Source organism: Lutra lutra, chromosome 16 (genome assembly GCF_902655055.1).
Source record: "Lutra lutra chromosome 16, mLutLut1.2, whole genome shotgun sequence".
Lineage (NCBI taxonomy): Eukaryota > Metazoa > Chordata > Mammalia > Carnivora > Mustelidae > Lutra > Lutra lutra.
In genome coordinates this window covers 25,480,140-25,499,476 of record NC_062293.1, presented here as the reverse complement: position 1 = coordinate 25,499,476, position 19,337 = coordinate 25,480,140, and the positions used below count along the sequence as shown (strand labels likewise).

General features: G+C 57.7%; 1 protein-coding gene across 1 annotated transcript; it reads right to left on the bottom strand.

Moving 5' to 3' along the window:
* Window positions 1-13,469: 13,469 nt before the first annotated feature.
* On the bottom strand, window positions 13,470-19,337 carry DLX4 (distal-less homeobox 4). The gene is made up of 3 exons (XM_047709298.1): window positions 18,815-19,337; window positions 15,135-15,331; window positions 13,470-14,712 (listed from the first exon to the last, which is right to left on the bottom strand). The coding sequence occupies exons 1-3, from the start codon at window positions 19,068-19,070 to the stop codon at window positions 14,470-14,472; spliced, it is 696 nt and encodes a 231-aa protein (XP_047565254.1). The 5' UTR covers window positions 19,071-19,337; the 3' UTR covers window positions 13,470-14,469.

Here is a 19,337-nt window from a genome sequence, read left to right as displayed (position 1 = left end):
TAACCGCTGAGCTCTTTGAACTGGAGGCTGGAGGCAGACAGCTCTTGGGGAGGGCCTGGGAGTTGGGGAAGGTGTTGGACACAGAGAGGCCTCTGAGCTTCCAGGGGCTCCTGGGGAACCCCGCGTCCCCGAGGATCCACTGCTGGGACTCTGGGCTCAAGGACTGGGCTGGGCCTGGCCGCTGGTTACAGGTGTTCCTGACCCTGTGGCTGCCCCCAACTGGGGCAGGTCTGGGTGGGTGGGAGGCTCCCGGCTGTGGCCTCCCTGACTCCACTCTGCTTGGCGGCTTGGCGTTCCCTGCCAGCCAGCTGCCTTCCGCCACGGCCGCCGCCGCCAGGTCACCTCAGGGCTGCTCTTTGATCTTGGGCTCACACGCAGACATGCTTGCACACGCGTGTAAACCCCCTGCCTCCACGCCCAGGCACTCCCCGGTCCCTCACTCTCTGGTCTGTCCCTTCCAGCTTGGGGTGAGGGTGAGGCCTCAGGCAGGGGGAGCACCACTGCGCCCCCAGCTCATGCCGGGGGTCCAAGTGGACTGAGGGAAGCAAACACATGGAGTGGGCTCTGTGGTTCCCTTCTCAGGCTCAGGCCCTGACTCCGAGCCTTCTTGCTACTGTCCCCCAGACCTCGGGGGGACAGCACGGCTCCCACCCGCCCCTTCTGGCTGCTCACCTCCGAGACTGGAGACAGGGAGCTGGACGAGCTGGAATGAGGGAAGGGGTGTGAGGGACACATGCTGGTGCAGCTGGGAGACCTCGTGAAGACACGCACACACCTGTGAGCTGCCTTTCCCCCTGAGACACGTGTACCGAGACGTGCGGTGACATCTCTCTCTCCCCTCACACCTACATGGACTCCCACTTGACACACACACACACACACACGCCCCTGAGACCCCCTTAGCGTCACACAAACGTACAGAGCCATAACACTCCCAGAGACAGAGGTGCCCAACACACAGGTGCACACACATGCATCCCTCCCGTGGCCTCAGGGTTATACACGGGGACGTGCCCACGCACACAGCGAGACGGAGGCAGCTCCCCGTCCTGGCAGAAGTCTTGGATTGAGAATCAGCAACACCACCCAGCAGCCGGGGTGACCCAGCTCGGCCTGAAACCTCCCTGTGAGGCCCTCAGTTTCCTCATCTGTCCAATGGGGACAACAAGCACCGCCCTGTTGGCCTGGAGAGGGGGTGCTGTTGGGAGGCACCAAGCCCAAGTCTGAAGGAAGGGTCCCAGGACCAGGGTAAACCAGCAGTCCCGGGCACCTGGCCTGGGTGGGTTCTCCGGGGCTGGGCTCCAGAACGGTGGGGAGCCCCCGCCCAGCACCACCCCCCAACCTGCACCCCTCTCCCTCTCAGGAGGCTGGCCTTCCCTTCCCCCAGGCCTGAGGGAGGCGGAAGGGAGGAGGGCCTTCCGCCCACGGACGCCAGCCGGGCTGGCAAGGGTTAAGTGGCAGCTGCCAGGCGGGGCTGCGCTGAGCAGTTTGGTTTGAGGGCTGCGTGCAGGCGGGAGCGGTGAGGCGGCAGCCGGGCAGACTTGCTGGAGACACTGCATTTTATTAGGGCTGGGCTGCCAGCAAAGGGAGGGAGAGGGAAAAAAAGGGCAGAAAGAGAGAGGAAGGAAGGAGGAGGCTGGGCAGGCAGGCTGCTGCGGGATGAAAGGATGTTGTAAGCTCCCTAATTCCTCCCTGCTCATCCCTGCTCTGTCAGGCTGGATTAACTGCCCCGGTGACCTCCCTCGGGGGTCAGCCCCACCCCGACCTCCCCTTCCTCCTCTGCTCACCTCCAGGCCACTCAGCTCGCCCTCCTCCCTGGCCCTGGGCAGGGGGCGCACAAAAAGGACTTGGGGGGGGACCTGGCAGGGTGCCAGGGTGGGCCCACTTGAGCCCATCTTTTGCCAGGTGCTTCTTGACAAATTTTGGGAAAGCGGGGCGGGGAGGGGTGTGCTAGGGAACCCCAGTCTGCCCTGGGGGTCGCTGTTCTCCAGACCTCAGTAACAGCTGACAATCGCTACAGTCCTACTCTGTGCCAGGCATTTGGCATGGGACCCTCACAACAGATGGGGAGGTGGGTGACATAGTGTCCATTCTTCAGATGGGGAGATTGAGGCTCAGAGAGGTTCAGTCTCTGTCCAGGTCCCATAACTAACATGTGGTGATGCTGGAATTTGCACCCAGGTCTGTCCAGAGATTGGGTGCTCTTAATGGGCTTTTCTGCGGCTCAGTTTACTAAGGCACCCCAGGGCAGAGCATGGGAGCCTGCCGCTGACACCGGGCTGCTCCACCCACCCCAGCCCGCCAGCCTTCCTCCCCGGGCTCATCCCTGGAGGAGAAGTGGAGCGGGGAGGGGCTGGTCGGATGAGAAGCTTAATGGTGTGGTCAGGAATGTGGTGCTGGAGTCAGCCGACCTGAACTGAATCTGGCCTCCACCACTTCAGGGGCTGTGTGATCTTGGACAAGTCACTTTAACCTTCTAAGCCTCAGTTTTCCCATCTGTAATGTGGGGATAATGCTACCTGCCTAGTAGGTAGGATAATAGGATAATAGGATAATGTGAATAAAATGCCTAACAAGGTACCCAGCACTCGGGGAGTCCGGCTCGGTTAATGACAGTTGTGGTTGACAATGGTGGATGGTGAGGGTGGTGACGATGGTGACAGGGCGGGGAGAAGGGGCTGACTCTCCACCTGGATTCCTGCCCCCTTCCACCCTTCCGTACCCCCAATTCAGACCCAAGCCACAGGCTGCCCTTAATCCAGCCATCTCGAAGAGCAGTCAGTACGCTCCCAAAAGCAGTAAATCGGCCAGTATTTACTGAGCGTCCGCTCCATGCCAGGGGGTTCCTGGAGCTGGCACAGCAGGTGCCCGGAGTCTGGGGAAGGGAGGCACACACCTGTACCAGGTGCTCCGGACCAGAAACGGGGCTGGCTGTGGAGAGGCCCCCAGCTGGGCAGACCGGACCCAGTCCGGGAGGACGGCCGGGGCTGTCCGGGAAAGGGCAGGGGCAGTGGGTGGGAAGGAGTCCTGCAAAGGCTCCGTGGAAAAGGCAACATTTGACTTATGCCCTGAAAGAAGGATGACAGCATGGCAGGCAGAGCTGGGGCCTGGAAATCTATTCCCTCGAGCACCAGCTACGGAATAACTCCCCTTGCAAGACTCAGGATGGAGAGGAAGGAGGCTCATGGGAGAGCTCCTGGCTGGCCGACTGGCCAGAGGGCTGCTTGAAGGAATGGGCGGCTGGGATCCAGAAGGTCCCTATCCTTAAGTCCTTCTAGAGACACTGGGCTCAAAGAAGGGCAGGGTCTGGTGGTTCCCAGCCCCCAGATGGACTGGCAGCAACCCTGACACCATGAACTTGCGGAAAGGAAGTTCCTTGCCCCCCTTCGGAGAAGAGACAGCCCCAGACTTTCTCTACTCCTGTCGCTGCGGAGGCCCCTCCCTGCATGGGGTCCTGGACAGGGGATCTTCGAGTTCTCACCACCCCCCCAACGCTCAGCCTGCATACACCATTCGCCCTGGCAACACACCATCACTACCACTTGCTCCCCAGTCTAAGGGTGCCCCCAGACCTTGGTGCAGAAGGGGATTCTGGGCAGCTGAGACAGGACCCCTGGTATGCAACCTCTCAGCCCCTAGATGAGGGCTCCGGTTGGCCAAGGCAGGCTGCCTGAGTTGCATCAACCTCAACGGGAGACCAGAGGGGATGGAAGAGGAGGGGAGGGGAGGGGACGCAGAGGGGAGAACAGAGAGGTGAGGAGAATGGAGGGGGAAGGAGAAGGGGTGCCTGCTGGCCTCTGTTTTTCTAGCTTTAATTGCAGCGTTAATCACCTTAATAAGCTGTTTACCAGCCACCCAGCAGCCTGAGACTGGGAGACGTAGCAGCCAGAAAGTGCTTGGAGATGAGTTTCCCAGCAGCCCTGGGGAAGGAGAGGCAGTGCTGACTGGTGGATCCTGGGTGTTGGGGGGGCCTTTGGGCAGAGGGGGCAGGTGGGGGCTGATGGAGAAGGCTGTGACCAGGGAGTCTAGAAGGCCAGCCTCCAGCTCTTTGAAGAGGCCCAGCCCCCTCCCACAGAAGCCCTGGAGTCAGCTCCTCTGGCCAACCTTCTGTTGACACCCAGCCTGGGTCCCCAGCATCCCCCCCTTTCTCCTTTGTCACTCACTGGTGCTAGTCACGACCAACAGGGTGACTTCCTGAGCCCCAGTTCCCAGTTCTGTGGCATCTTCTGTGCATCTCGCCGTCTTGACTGTCTTGTCCCCAGCTCACAGCATGGACCATGGACCCCATGAATATTTTGTCCACCCTGGGCTGGAGGACAAGTGGACATCTTTATACCTAGGTCTCTGGGGGCAGAGCTGGGAGATGGTCTGAAGCAGGGGCCCCAGGGTGTGAGGGCAGGGACTGGGGCATGTTCCCCTGGACAGGGGTGGGATGGCAACGTGATGGGGATGGGACGTGCTACCCCCACTGATGCCCAGCAGAGACTGCCCAGTGAGCACAGGCCCAGGGTGCCTGAATGAGTAAGGAAGTGGACAGAGCTCTCAGGCCCCTCACACAAACCCTCTCGGCCTCGGCTCCTGCTCCCAGCAGATGAGGGGGAGTCTGAGGGGGAATGATACCTGCTGCTGTCTTTCAGCTCTTGGGGGTTCAAGAGGAGGAAAACCCAGAACCCAATCACTGCTCTGAGCCAGCACGGAGGCTGACAGTGATCGTACCCTCCCTGCGCATCATCTCATCTAATCGTTGGGAAGCAGCCCCAGAGAGACCAAGTGACTTGCCCAAGGTCATGTAGCAAATGGGGAACAGTGCTACAGTGGGCCGTTGGGGGCTCCCCTGCCCGTAAGCCGGCCACAGCTGGGCAGGCACCACTAAGTGGGCTCTGAAACCGTGCAGACTGCAGAAGCAAGAATGTTCTCTAGATGACAAGTGGGTCAGACCTAATGATCTGAGCAACCACCTCCCAGGGGCTGCGATGGGTTCAGTCCACCGGCTGGTGAATTCTGGAGGCTCCTGCTGGGGGTAGGGGGTGGGGGGTGGGGGGAGTAGGAGACTGGCCTGATGGGCCCCTTGGAGTCCTGAAAAGCTCAGAGGCCCTAGAAGCACTTGGGAAGGCTCTGGTGGCTGCTTTGCCCAAGGTTGGTGATCCGAGAGAGGAGGGGCTTAGGGGCACAAGGCAGCCAGGATATATCAGTACCCTAGGAGGAGGCTGACCTGGGGAGGGGACCCTCAGGATGGGGGATGGGGGGTGAAGCCCAGAGGCTCAAACTTCTTGGTTGTCTCCTGGGGCAAATTGGAGCAGGATTGGAGATGTCTGCTGAGTAAGCAGGGCATGGAGACTCCACACCCTAGAAGATTAGTTGGTATGGAGGAGGGGGTGTCCCCCAACCCCAGGCGGTTCACCTTGAACCTGGCAAAAGGCAGCAGTGTGCCCTTCCCTGTGCACTGAGAGTGCCTGGCCACGTCATGCAATGCGTGTGGCACTGTCCCACACCCACCCCTGGGGCCAGGCAGGCCTGCCCTGAGCTCAGGAATCTCCCATGGGGAGGTGGGGGGAGAGACATACCCTTGGCTAAGGGAGGGTAGGGAGGAAGAGGCCAGAGGGGTAGGAGGCTGGTGGGTTTAAGGAAGGAAAGCAAAGAGAAAATTGCTTCCAAGCACAGACTCAGATCCTCCCAAGATGTGGGCAGAGAAGATGCTGAGTACGTTCTGCGTCCCGACCCTATGCCAGGAGCTGTCACGGACATTGTCTCATTTGATCTTCTCAACTGTGTGGAAAAGTTAATGCACTTTTTATTCCATTTCACAGGTGAGATCACTGAGGCTCAGAGAAGTTCTGTAGTTTCCCCTAAAGTCCCCCGATGAGTGTGAAACAGAGTCCAGCCTTCTGAATCCCTGGTCTGTGGGCCTCTTACCACCCCATGGACTCCAAGGGTGAAACAGAAAGAAGGAGTGTCGGGGGCCAGGCTGGACCTTTCCCCTTGTTCTCAGACTTGCCCTGTGCCCTTAGAGACACCAGGATTGTCATTCTGTAGGCTAGGACCACATGTCCAAACAAGCACATGTATGCAGACTCCTGAGCTCACGGCCTGGTTTTGGACACTTACTAGCTGTGTAACCTCAGGGAAGTCACTTGCCCTCTCTGAGCCTCCCTTTCCCTCCTCTATAAAATGGAGCTAATCATACCTATCTTGCAGGGCTGCTGAGGAAATGAAAAAATACATATGAAGGGCTTAGCACGTAGCTCAACAAACTTTCTATTAGTTTTCAATGAAACCAGCCCTCCTCAGTTGGCCTAGGGAGTTCTAGGCACCCTCAGTAGGCCCAAAGCTGATCCCTCCTCCTCTGAGTGGGGCAGAGCTCTCATGCTGGGAATTTCTCCTCCTACTGGAAAATCGCTTTCTTGATTCCAGTCTAAGTCTGCCATGCTTCAGATGTGATGGAAGGATGGCCACCAAGGGCAGACCCATGTGCTGGGCCTTGGTGCCAACAGAAGCTAAGAGGGCAGGGGCTCTCCCCAACTATATACTTAGAGCACTGTGTTATTTTGTATTTGCATTCTCATAGGAATATTTCCCCTTATTTATTCTAGAAAACAGCTACTGATGTCTTCTGTACACCTTGTATCTAGCCACTATACCAAAATGTTCTTAATTCTGTCTTTTTTCCCTCCTAGAGTCTCTTGAGTTTTCTAGGTATACAATCAAATATCAGTAAAAAGGAATGGTTTTACCAGCGCTTCTTAAGCTTGGTAGAAGGAATTCTGTGGTTATAGGAGGGATAAACTCTCCTGAAAGCTGAAGTCAGGGGCCTCACATGCCTCTGACTTAGCTCTGAGCCTGGCAGCTCCTGGATGGTCTCGCCTCCTCACCTGGGTTTCCTAGAGGGCTGGGGACTGGGATTCTGGGGTTCCTAGAAGCCCAATCAGACATCATCACCCTGCCAGCCTCCTGTGGAACTTCCTTCCCTCTTCTCAAAGCAGCTTTGAAGTGCAGCCCACCACTCGTGTTTCTGGGGTTTCTGGGTTTCTGGGGACTTCAACTGGACTGGGGTTCTGCTCACAGGTGGAGATCAACAGAGGCATTGGAGTGCTGGGGCAAGATCTCTTCTGGGCAGAGAAGGTTTTTCTGGTCAGAGATAGTGATGATAATTAATCCTTGCTGAATCCTTACTTTATTATAATATAATACCTTCTGTGTTTTCACTCATGTAGTCCACACCACGACTCTGTGAAGACCATGCTGTCATTATCTTAATTCACCGGTTGAAGAAGGTGAGGCACAGAGAGGTTAGGAAACTGGCCCAAGGTCACAGAGTGGGATTTGAACTCAGGCCTTGGTTCTTTATTATTTTGTGTTCCTGGAGCCAGAAGTGTCCTCTTCACCATTGCGTGGTAAGCTGGTGAGTCAGAGGAGAATTTAGGTGAGTCGGGGAAGAGGGACACTTTTGCCACCAAATTGGTATGGCCAAGGTGAAGACATAAATCCCCATATCCCCTGGCACGCTTGGTATATTTCACAACATACCAACGAGACACTCTCCCTGTCTCCATGACCTTCTGAGATAGTTTGATCGTTATCCCCACTGCATCAGTGAGGAAAGGAAGACCCAGGAAGGTAAAGTGGCTGGCCCAAAGCCTTGGAGCTACAGGTCTGCATTCCAGAGACTCCGTGAAGTCTCCCCAGAGGAGGCAAATTTTACTTTTCGAGGAGCCAGGAGGACTAAGTCTTTCTGCACAGATGGGGCTGCCAAGGGGCTGGGAATGGGAAGGACCCAAAGTCAAGGATGAGTCCCAGGGCAGATTCAGTCTTTGGAAAGGGAGGTAAGGAAGACTTGAGGATGTCACAAGGGATGGGCGAAGCCTGCCTTGGTGGACCCAGCTGATCCCCCTGGGCTTGGGGAATGTGACAGGAGCCTGGCAGGGGCATGTCAGGAGGCTCCTGTGGTCTGGCTTCCCCCAGGATCTGTTGGAGCAAAGAATTCCCGGTGGCTCCGGGGCTGGGAGGAGGAGTCGGCAACAGGCCCTGGCTTGCAGAGACAGAGAAAGCAACTGCTGGGTCCAGCCCTAGAGGAGTGGCCTGGTGGTTGGTGGTGCAGCAGCAGCAGCAGCAGCAGCGGGTAGGCTGGGCAGTGAGAGAGGAGGGACCTGGGCAAGAGTCATGTGCCCTCATCGGCAGGCAGCCCTCTACCCCAAAAACAGTGCGTGCACCAGGGTTGAGAGAGGGGTGGTCAAGCAGAGCAAGGAACCACTGAGTGGGAGAGCCCCCAGTCTGAGAGCGGAGGCCAGTGCCCTGTTGTCTGGCAACCCAGTCTGAGGGCAGAGTACGAGTCCTGAAGGGTCAGGCAAAACAGGACAGAGCAAGTGATCATGGGGTGGGCTTCTAGGCTGAGGGGATTCCTGAGCAGAGGGGAGAAGAATGATACCCCCCAGGGAGCCCCATGATCTCTGTTGGATAATTCGATGCCCTGCTCCCAGCCTCATGACTCGGGCTGGATGTTCTTCATCGGCTTGAAGCAGGGGGATGAGAGAGTGTGGGCCGTAGACCAGAGGGGAATTCCTCATGCTGGCTAAAGGATCTTTCTTCCATCTGACCCCAAGTTCAACTGGACTCTAAAAGGGATGGTTCAGACGAAGCTGAGAGGAATATGTTCCACATATATTCCATAAAGAGTGGCACCCTCCCCTGGAAATGAAGTCATCTCTCCATTTTTGGGCCAGAGAAGCAGAAGGTCTGGCACTATGAGGCATTGAATCAGAATCCTTGATGTTTGGAGGAAGCTGGGGCCAACTCCTCTCCCTTCCTGGGCTGGCCAGACATGTCCCCCAAGATGCCAATGGGTCTGAGTACGTTAGAGTCATCAAGCTACGGGGTTGGAAAGAGTGGCTGAATGCACCTATTCTGACAAGGGAGGCAAAGCCCTGTACTCAGGAGCCTCCAGTCTGATGGGAGACAGGCTCTGCCTTACACAGCTCCAGACCGGAGTGGAAAGTGGTGGTGGAGACATTTCTACCACTACACACACACACACACACACACACACACACACACACATGCACACACACACACATGCACACGCACACACAGAGGATTTGGCAGGAGAATTGATCTGAGCCTCAGAGAGGGTTTGTAACTTGCCCAAGGTCACAGCAAGTAGTGGCAGAGCAGCACAGGTCCCCTTCCTCCCTCACGGCTGTCGGAGTTGCCCTCAGGGCTGGGAATAGGGGTGGGGGAATCCATGGGGATCTCAGAGAGGACAATGTTTGGGTTCCTGGGCCTTGGCTAGAATCGATGGCCTTGTCTGGGAGCTATGGAATGTGGCAGGGAGGGCTAGCACAGGCTCTCTTGCTGGAGCTCAGGGAGAGAAGGAGGCAAGGCTTCAGGGAACAAAGAAAATAAAGTCATAATAAAATTACTGGGTTTCTGTGGCCATTCAGTCTCCCTCCCCAGCTGCTCACCAGGGAAATCCTCCCTGAAAATAGGAGACAGAGAGCTAGGACAAAGGACCAGAGTGAGAGGTGGGTGGGGGAAGAGAGAGAGAGCAAGAGAGAGAGAGAGCCGTCTGCATTACACACACACACACACACACAGGGAAGCTAGTCTATGCATTTCTGGGTATGTTTCTATTTCTCTCTACTTCTGCCTGTGTTTAAGTCCCCATGCCTCCTCCTAGCTCAGCCCTGTGTGTTGTCCTTCTCTCTATGAGTGTATAACCTGAGAGTGCATGTGTCCGTCTACAATCGTGGTGGGGCCTCGTGTGCATGCACTCACGTGTCTGTGTGCAGCTCTGCCAACCACGTGTGCACCGCCGTGTGGCTGCCTGCCTGTGTGCACACCTTCTTTGGTGGAAGTGTGGGTGCACTTGTGGAGTCCCTGTGTCACGTCTGTCTGGCTCTGTGCCTTGTCCAAGGCTCTGGTATCTTGAGGATGGGAGTGGAAAGGTCTTTGATTCCCCCTTCTGAACCCATCTGAGTTGGCCAGGAAAGGGGGAGAAGCAGCCCCTTTTCCCTCTCTAAGCTTTTTCATCTTGGAAGGGGAGAGACAGTAGTCACCAGGGTGCTCAATGGCTCCAGGGAGAAGGGGTGTGGCAAGGGCTAGAGGAGAGAGAAATCAGAACTGGAGGCCTTCCTCTTCACCCCTCCTCAGGATGGGAGAAATAAGGGAAGAGATGGCAGAGAAGGGAGGACATGAGAGAGAAATACTTTGGGTGTCAGAGAATTTTTCTTTTCCACCATTACTGCAAAAAACATTACTCACCGCCTGGAACCGGAACTCCGGAGTAAAAGGGGACCCTAGTCCCTTGAAAACCAGCTGTCTGTGGGCAGGGTTCAGAGAGGGCTTCCCAGAAGCCTGAAGCCCCACTCACCCCTCTTTCTCAGCTTCCCACTCCTTCTGGCTACCTGGCTACCTCTAGTTCCCCCATCCCGTCCCCTCAGAGACCACAGGAGTCTTGGCATGGAAAGAGTTATCCAGGTGACTGGGGGTGGGAAACACCAGCGGGGATGCTTTTCTGAAGGAAGAGGCTTCAGAAAAGCCTCTGTGGTCCTGAGGACTGAGAGCTGAGAGATTTGCCCCCCACCCCCCCACCCCTGCGATCACAACAATGGAAAGAATCGGAGGGGAGGCTCCAGCAGAACTCAATCAGGGAAGGAGGGAGAATGGGTGTGTCATCACCGCCTTGGAACTGAGAAGTTGAAGTTGGTGTAGCCTCCTCTGGCCTTTCCCCTCTCTACCCACATCCCTTACACTTTCTGTGGAAGTCCTGCATCTTTGAGACCCCGTCTACACAGGCCTCAGCTACCCCGGATAACATTCCATTGACTCTGGATCCAATCCCAGAGGCAAGTTCGGGCACCCAGACTCAGAGGAGGCTTGGAGCTGAGTAATCAGCACAAGGGCTATGCAGACAATTTGTCGGGGAACCACCCGCTCCCCACCCCCACCTCGCACAGCAGATTTGGGGATGGGGGGGGGGGGGTCTGTCACTCCGTGTCTTCCCAGCCCCCTCCCACCACCGCCTTCTCCACTTCCCACCTGCAAGTAATTTGGCCAATGGGAGGGCGGTTAAGATTGCAATGTGGAGTCCCTCTAGATCTGCGACCGTTTGGTGGAGAGGGGCTGCCTCCTTCGCCCCCAGACCCTGTGCACTCTCTTCCTCTTCACGGCAGCAAATTACTTGTAATTATCTCACATTGGAAACCTTCAGGAGCTGCTCCCAAAATTGCTTTAATTAAATTAATTGAATCTCATTTTGTTGGGGGAGAGAATGGGGGGCCTGTCTTAAAATAGCATATGGGGAGAGGGGAGGGAAGCCCCAAGTCGGCTTCTCCCGTGGCTGAGACCCTTGAAGGTGAGAGAGTGGGCCCCGGCCTCCAGGTTCCCATTCTCCAATCTTAGCTGATTTTAGATGCCCTTCTGCATTTAGGACCTCGCCTGTGCCCTGCTTTCCAACGGTGGTGACAGGGAATGCGCGTGGGTCTCCAGGCTCTAGCCCCATTCTTCCTCCCTACCCTGGGGAGGCAGAGAGGTGAGAGGCGAATGGATGGTGGTGACGGTAAGAACTCACCCTGGCTGTGGCCCCTCCTCCCTGATAATCACCCAGCAGCCATAAATGCCATTTGTGAAGCGCGTACCATGTTCCAGGCACCGTGTCAAGCGTGTTACAAGGACTATCTCACTTCATCATCACAGCTACACTGCGGAGCTGGTCCTATTAGCATTCCCATCTCAAGGTGGGAGGAACACCAGGCTCAGAGAGAGGTTAAGTAACTTGCTGAAAGTCACACAGCAGAGCTGGACACTTTGGAGGCCCAAACTGCCATTCTTAACCAGTTTGTCCCGGCTCCTTTATGGACCCGATTTTCCCAGAGAGGAGTCTTCACGGGGAACCCTAGGTTCCCCTTCTACAGTTCGGATGGCCTGAGGTTGGTGAATGGGGCGCATTCCCCCCACCTGGGGTTTCAAGCCCATCCTCACCCAGGAGCCCAGGGAGTTGGACCAGCTCCCAAGTGGAAAGGACTCCCGTTTCCCCTGGAAAGGTCAGGTGGATGGGGTAGGGAAGGGGGGCAGCTGGCCTCTGGCTGGGAGAGTAATTACACTCCTTCTGCTACTTAACTTTACAACCTGGGCTGTTGTTTTAACGATGCGACTCGTGTTGGGCTGTCCAATTAATCTCGCCTTTGGAGGCTTTCCGAGATGGGGCGGTAGATCTTATCTTGGGTCTGTGGAAAGAGGAGTGTAACCTGCAGTGGGAGGAACAGCCTCCCTGAGGGCCTGTGGCCTCTGAGAAGACCCAGGGGAGGGACCTGGGGCTGGGCCCTGAGAGCCTATGGAGCTGTGGGCTAGGGGCAGGGGAAGACCCAGAGGAAGAGGGGGTGCAGCTCTTGGCACCCCCATTCCTCAGGGCTCTGATCTTGGCTTTGGCCTACTCCATGCCTTTTGCCAACCGCAGGATAACCCTCCAAGTGTGTTGCGGCAAGTGGGGGCGGCCACTGACCCAGAAGGGGCCTAGGAGGGGCTGACAGCAGGCTTCCTGGGGTGGGGGTTCCACTAACTTTGTACCTCTTCTACCTTACAGAGACCCGAACCTGGGCCTCTCTTGGGCCAGGGGGTTTGGCTCAAAGTGCCTGGGTGGGATTTTCCAACTAAGGCAGCCCCTCCAGTTCTCAGTGCTTGGGAACAGGTTTAGGCAGTAAAAGGGAAGATGACTCGGGAACTTTTTGCCTGGAATTGGAGGCCCCTCCCCCAATCCCTTGGGCCAAAGCTGGGCTGGATTCCCTGAATTGTTCGCAGCCCTGTCCCTGGGCCTCTCTGCCACTGGGTGCTGTGTGTGATGGGGTGTGGAGGCCATGAATGCACAGCTGGGTCCAGGCTGAGTTGAAGCCTCTGACTATACTGCACTACTTCCACTAACCTGGCCCTTACTGCACAAGGGGCTGGCCATCCGTCTGGCTCCCTCATATGCCTCAATCACCCGGGATCTCCAGGATCTAACACAGAGCGGCGGCTTCACGCATGTTTGTTGGATGGAGGAGAAGTCCAGGTCCTTCTGGGGTTTTCTCCTCCTCCCCCTTCCTGTAGGTGGGCTGGGACCTCTCTAGCCCAAGGAGCACACTGGGAAGATGGGACTGGCTCAGTGGGCATGTCCCCTTGTCAGGTGAGCAGGGACAGGAAGATGGGGCATGGGGGACTCCTGGCCCTGGCTCTCTCCAGATCTGGACGAGGCCAGAATTTGCAGGTGAGGACCATTCAGACTTGGGTCATTTGCAGTACTGACATATTCCAGTTTCACATGGGAGTGTATGAAAATGGTCATTAGAATATTCCAGAGCTACATCAGCAGAGCTAGTTAGTGGCAGAGGTAAAACTTGCATCCAGTCCTCTAGCTCAGTGCTGGAAGAATCTGGCAGGAGATGAGAGACAAACAATGAACACCCACCCCTAGAAGTTGGGAAACAGACTCACAGCCAGGGCCCAGGCTTTTGCACAGATTTAATCTCTGAAAGCTCCCGGTGTGGAGGACGCTAGATGGGTCATAAACAGAAGCAGTTCCTTTGGACAGAGAGCTGTGAGGAGATGAACTGCCAGCCCACCCTCCCTATTTGGGGGTGTCTCTTCTTATACGCATCCAGAGAGTCTGTTTGCCCCACCCATGCTCTCCAAAGTGTTACCCTGTGGGTTTCCAAGAGGGTGTGCTTGTGGGTTTGTTAGGTATTAAGGGTGGGAAAGGAGGGGCTAGGCTCATAATAAATAAGGATAATTGGATGTGTTATCCACTGCAACTGAACAGACATGGGAAGAAGAAGTCTTTTTTAGAAGAGGATGAATTACCCATAGGTCCACAAATTCCACATTTTCGGCATCTCTTCTACCTCACCTTGGTGAGGTACCACCTTGGTGGCACTACCTTGGTGAGGCAGTGTATCAGTCATGGGGCTAATGGGCCAACCACCAGGAAAAATCGATGGGGGTGGGGCACCCGATAGTGCTCATCGTGAAGACTTGGGATGCCCACTTCATTTCTGCTTTTGCTCATAACAGGGTTGGTTGAGACCCAAGGCACACAGAGAGGAAAAATTACTCAAGTGTTTCTTAGTTTCGCCTCCAGGCTGTGGCAGACTGCAGTCCAGGGAAGGGGTGGGAAGACTAGGGGTCCTGGAAGAAGTCTGAGCTTCAGCCAGCGACTTTCCCTCCAGAGCCTCTGATCAGCAGGAGGGCATGTGTCCAGTTCATAGTCGTGGTTGGGGGGTGGTGAGTTAAGACCAAAGTCCTGATTAGGCTATTTGGGTTACAGGGCAAGGGAGACCGGACTCCGCCCCATGCTTGTTCTCCTCTAATTCCTTGTCCACTTGAGAAAACCCATCTGGAGCTGGTTTCCTCTGAGACCAGAAGGGGTGCAGGTGGGCTGGGTCCTGGGCTTTGTGGAGGATGGGGTGGGGGTGGGGGCCGACCCACCCTTCCCCTTCCCGGGACTCACATCATCTGAGATGGAGCCAGGACATCTGGGGAGTGATGCTGATACCAGGCTCCAAAGTTGTTGCCATAGCCACCGGTGGGCAGGGCCCCTGCCTTGGGCAGATCCCAGAGGGATGGGAGGGGTGGGGAGCAGGGAGACAAGGAGGGGGGTCTCCCAGGGAAGTCCTCTTCCTGTCCTCCAGAGTTCTGCTTCAGGAGCTTTTTGTATTTGGAGCGTTTGTTCTGAAACCAGATCTTTACCTTTGGAGAGAAGAAGGGAAAGAAGGAAGATGAAGAGGGTGTGCGTGTGGGAGGCGGTGAGCCAGGGAAAGGGACTCGCCCGCACCACAGTCCTGGGAGCAGGGCAGAGGCTGGGGACATGATGCAGTCCTCCAGAGTCCCCGAAGTCGTCCGAGGTCCCGCCCTGAGCTAGTACCCAGTTCTCCCGTCTGGGCGCCCTCCTCTACCTGCATCCACCCCTCCTCCCCAAACACACCTTTTAACACAACCCCCCCCCCCACACACACACACACAGGAAACTGAGGGCCCGCTCTTAACACACGCTGGAGACCCGCAACCACAGGGCTAGGGGACTCCTGGGGCATCCCCCCTGGGGAGGGCGGTGGGTTCCCAGAGAACACATCTGGGGAAGGCTAGCTGCAGGAAGGACAGGACGGCCTCACCTGGGTCTGGGTGAGGCCAAGCTGCGCGGCCAGCTGGGCCCTCTCGGGCAGCGCCAGGTACTGCGTGTGCTGGAAACGCTGGTTCAGGTGCTGCAGCTGCAGACTCGAGTAGATGGTCCTCGGCTTGCGGAGCTTCTTGGTCGGGGCTTGCGGGCGCTGCTCCGAGGGCTCCGGGGACAGCGGCTGCTTCTCCGAGTCTGGGGGGCAAGCACAAGGCGGTGCATGCGGGAAGGTGAGAGGGTCCGACGCGCAGCTCCAGGAGCTCATTTGCATCTCGTTTGCATGTAGGCCTCGGACCCGCCTGAAACGCAGGTGCCGGGCTCCGCCCTCCTCTTCCTTCCGCTCCACGCCCCCTTCCGACCCACGCCCCCTGTGCGCCAGGTAGAACAAAAAACGGTCCTTGCCCTCAGGGAGCTCCCACTCTTATGCGTTCTGTGACCCCAGGAAGAGCGCTCCAGGGCTCGGAGCGAGGGTACAGGTGGCGCCAGGGGCCAGAGGTCAGAGTTCAAGAGGGTGTGGTGGCGCCAGCTTGGGGAGGGGCGGGGCCGAAAGGCTCGGTTGGGGGCTGGGCTGAGGCCTGTCGCTGACGCGGGCAGGTCATTCCAGGCGGAGGGAACACCAGGGCAATGCTCAGAGACGTGTTTGCGTGGCAGCTTCCCTGCTGCCAGAGGAGAGGTGGGTCAGAGGGCCCGACCTAGCGGGCTTAAAAGCCAGGATGCGCACGCGCCCCCCTCCCCAGCATCGGTGTATGGAAAGGTCTCCCAAGGTTTACCATCCCCTGTTGCAAGGCACAGGCCCTCTCCCGGGGTGCAACCTGCAGGCGTGACCCGCTCTCTCCTCCCCCATGGCCGGCGGGCTGGGACAGACGGCTTTCTGGGACCCTAGAAGCCCGGGGGGATTGAGGCGACCCCTCCTGAGCCCCGCCACACTCACAGAGGGGTTCACGGCTCTCGAGGATGGGGACCGGGATTCGGAGAGCGCGCAGCGCCGGTCGGCGCCGGCCCTTGCGGCCGCTCCAGTATCGCGCTGCCGCGCTGCCGGGTTGCCCCGCGAGGTCTGGTCACCTCCTGCCCCCAGGCCCAGTCACTCCAGGAACCTCCGCGGAGTAACAGTGGCCCTCTAGAATACAGGGGTTGCGGGGCGAGGGGTCCTCCTCTTCCCGTTCAAGCGGCCCCAACCTGCGCCAATCTGTGGGGACAATCCGGGACCAATCCATTAGGGTGATAGGACTGGGAGGACAAAGTGACCGAAATGCCCCCGGGCTTAGGGCCACGTTTGCTGCTTTCCACGCGGGTCTGCTGGGCCACCCCAGCCGAGAGAGCTCGTGGCTCTGGTGCCCAGACGCAGCTGGTGTCCGCCCGCGACCCGCACTCTCACCGCGCCCCTCCCTCCAGTCGTACTCCCCCAGGAGTGTGGTTCCTCGCCCCGGACCGGCCGGGGTGACCGGTTGCCTTCACCTCCCCCGCATCCCTACCCCGTGGCCCTGGGCGCAGCAGGCTTCTCAGATCCACCCCCCTCGACCCCCGCCTCGGCCAATTCCCAGAAAAACCGTTGGGTTTCCGCTCCCGCCTGCGCCTGTCCGGCCTCCCCTGCTTCGACCCAAAGGCTCGCAGCCCCAGGCTGGCTGCCCAGCGACCGATCCCCCCACGCCTCTCTGGCTGCGGGGAGAGCGCGGATCGGGCAGGGACGCAGCGCCTGGGAGGCAGCCCGGCTACTGAACGCCTCCAGCCCTCGGCTCCCTCGCTCTCCCGGCGGGCGCCCCTTCAACTTCCTTTCCCGACAACTGCCCTTCTCCACACCAGCGGCGGCAAGTCGCGACTGGATCTGCCCTGGTCGCGATCTTGGAGCCCAAAGGCCTACCTCAAGGCGCTGGCGCCGCACCGGCGGGCTCCCCCCCCCCCCCCCCCCCCCCCCCCCCGGGGTGGTGGCAGGGCTCTCTTGGAGCCAAACTTCTCCGTGAAGCAGGGGTGGGCATGGAGTGGGGGCAAAAAGAGGACTCAAGCCCTCTCTCACACCCCAATCATTCACACTAGAACGGGCAAATCCACCAGCTTTGGGAGAAAAAATGCAACCATCTAGACTAAGCACGTGTATGGTTTTCGTTGGATCCGGGGAAATTCTGTAAAGGAACTCTCCACTCTCTCGTCCTTAGAGGTGGCAGAGGGAAGGCTAGGCATGCAGAGGACAGGAAGGAAAATACTAACCCTATAAACAATTCTCTGAAGGACAAGGCTATCTTATTCCCAGCCCCACTACACACACATACACACAAATGTGCCATGTATTAAAGGGAAGACTCTGAGGGATTCGTTTGTAGAAACTAGATAATTTGTATAAAAAAAAAAAACAACAACAACAACCCAAAACCAAACAAACACACAAACCTCCTCTCCCAACTGTTCCTCCTCTAACAAGGACAGATCCAGAGGCCTGGGAGAGGCAGCCCAGTTGACACAGAAGGCAATTAACTTTGGGGGCTCTGAGGAAATTCCCTAAAATCCTCTTTTCTGGCCTCATGCATCGAAAGTCAATTTGCAAGGGCCAAGTGAAATTGGCTTTCTTTGGACCTCAGTTTCTTTGGGCCTCAGTTTGGCCATCAAGGAGGCTGAGCTCTCAAATCTTTAGGGTCGCTTCTGGCTCTGATGTTTTCTGAGCTCCTGTGTTGGAGTAACGGAGAGAGGTGTCTTGGCCAAGGCCGACTCCCACCCAGTGGGTGTGCGTCCTTGGAGGAGACTGTGCTAAAGACAATCGTGGGGGCAATTAGGTGGGAGCAGGGAGGACAGGGGATCTGAGCTCTAATTCGGAGCTAGTACAGGTGGCTATGTATAGGGTTACAAGCATTTCCGCCATACCAGGCCCAGGACCAGGAAGACAGGCTAGCTCCTTGGCCTTTTTGAGGCCTCCCAGTTAGCACTTTCTCAGGGGTTCCATGTTGCTCCAGACAACAGGAACTGGGGCCTAATCCATCCCCCACAACGACAAGGGGTGGAGATGTCCCAGAGGGCCTGCTCCTTCAGCAAGAAGGCTGAGGGGACCAGGGTCTACAGCTAGAGACTGCCTGACACACCTGTAGTTACATTCTTAAAACAATGAGTGGCGGGTCCCGGCTCCCATTCCGCCAGGCCAGCTTCCAGTCTCTGTCGGGCACATTCAGGCACCCGCCAAGGGAGGGGGGAAGGGGCCCCGAATCAGCCCCCAGTTCCATTGCCCTCCCACTGCGGCCTGACTTCCATTTGTCTGGCTCTGGCTTGAGGGCTGCTTTCTGAGACAAGACAAACGCGGAGAGACGACTGGGGTAGGGAAGGAGTGCACGAGGGAAACAATCCTGGGGCAGGGGCTAGGCACCCACACCCACATCTGGATTGTTTCAGTTTTCCGTTACACGTAGGTACACACAACCCCGCTGCTCCAGGGGGTGGAGTAAGGAGCCCAGCTGCCCGGCTTCACACGACTGCAAATCGAAACCAGGTCGGTCTGGAAAAGGAGACCTAGATCAGCTCGCCCCCGCCCCCCCCCTGGTCTCCCGCCCCATCCCTTCGCCCTCCCCCCACCCCCAGATCCCGTGGAATCTGAGTAAGGTCTGAATCCCGCTAGTTGCGCCCAACCAGGCGAGGGAGAAGTTTAGGGACGCACGGGATCAGGACCCCAGAGGTGGGAAGAGCCGCGGCGGCCAGACTTACCTGCCTTCGGCTCCTGCTCAGAGGGCACCGCGGGTAGCTGGCAGGGCAGGTAGGTGTCTCCCGGGGTCGCCTGCGCAGTGTAGGAGTAGGACAGGAGGTGGCCATAAGGCCCAGAGTAGGGCAAATCGGAGGCGACTGCGGTTGCGGGGGACAGGCCAAGCGAGTAGGTAGCCACTACCGATGGGACAGGGGCGATGTCCGGGAAGATGGCTTTGGAGGCGTCCCGGCCAGGGAGGGGGCAGGGCAAAGAGGTCATTGCGGCCGGGTCCGGGTCCGAAGGGCCTAGGCCATGGCTCGGCACGTAGTCTGCTCCCTCTGCCAACTCTCTTTTTTCTGAGCCTCGGGCGTTGGGACCGGATGAGCCCCCAGCCAGCCTCCCGTATACTTAGGATTCCCCGGAAAGTGTCTCTCTGCGCCTCTTCCAGCGGAGAGCGCGCGCCTGGGAAAGGGGTTCTGAAGGGGTGCCCCCCATGGCTTTTCCCCTCCCCCCTAAATCCATGGGGCCCCCCTCGTCTCGCTTTCG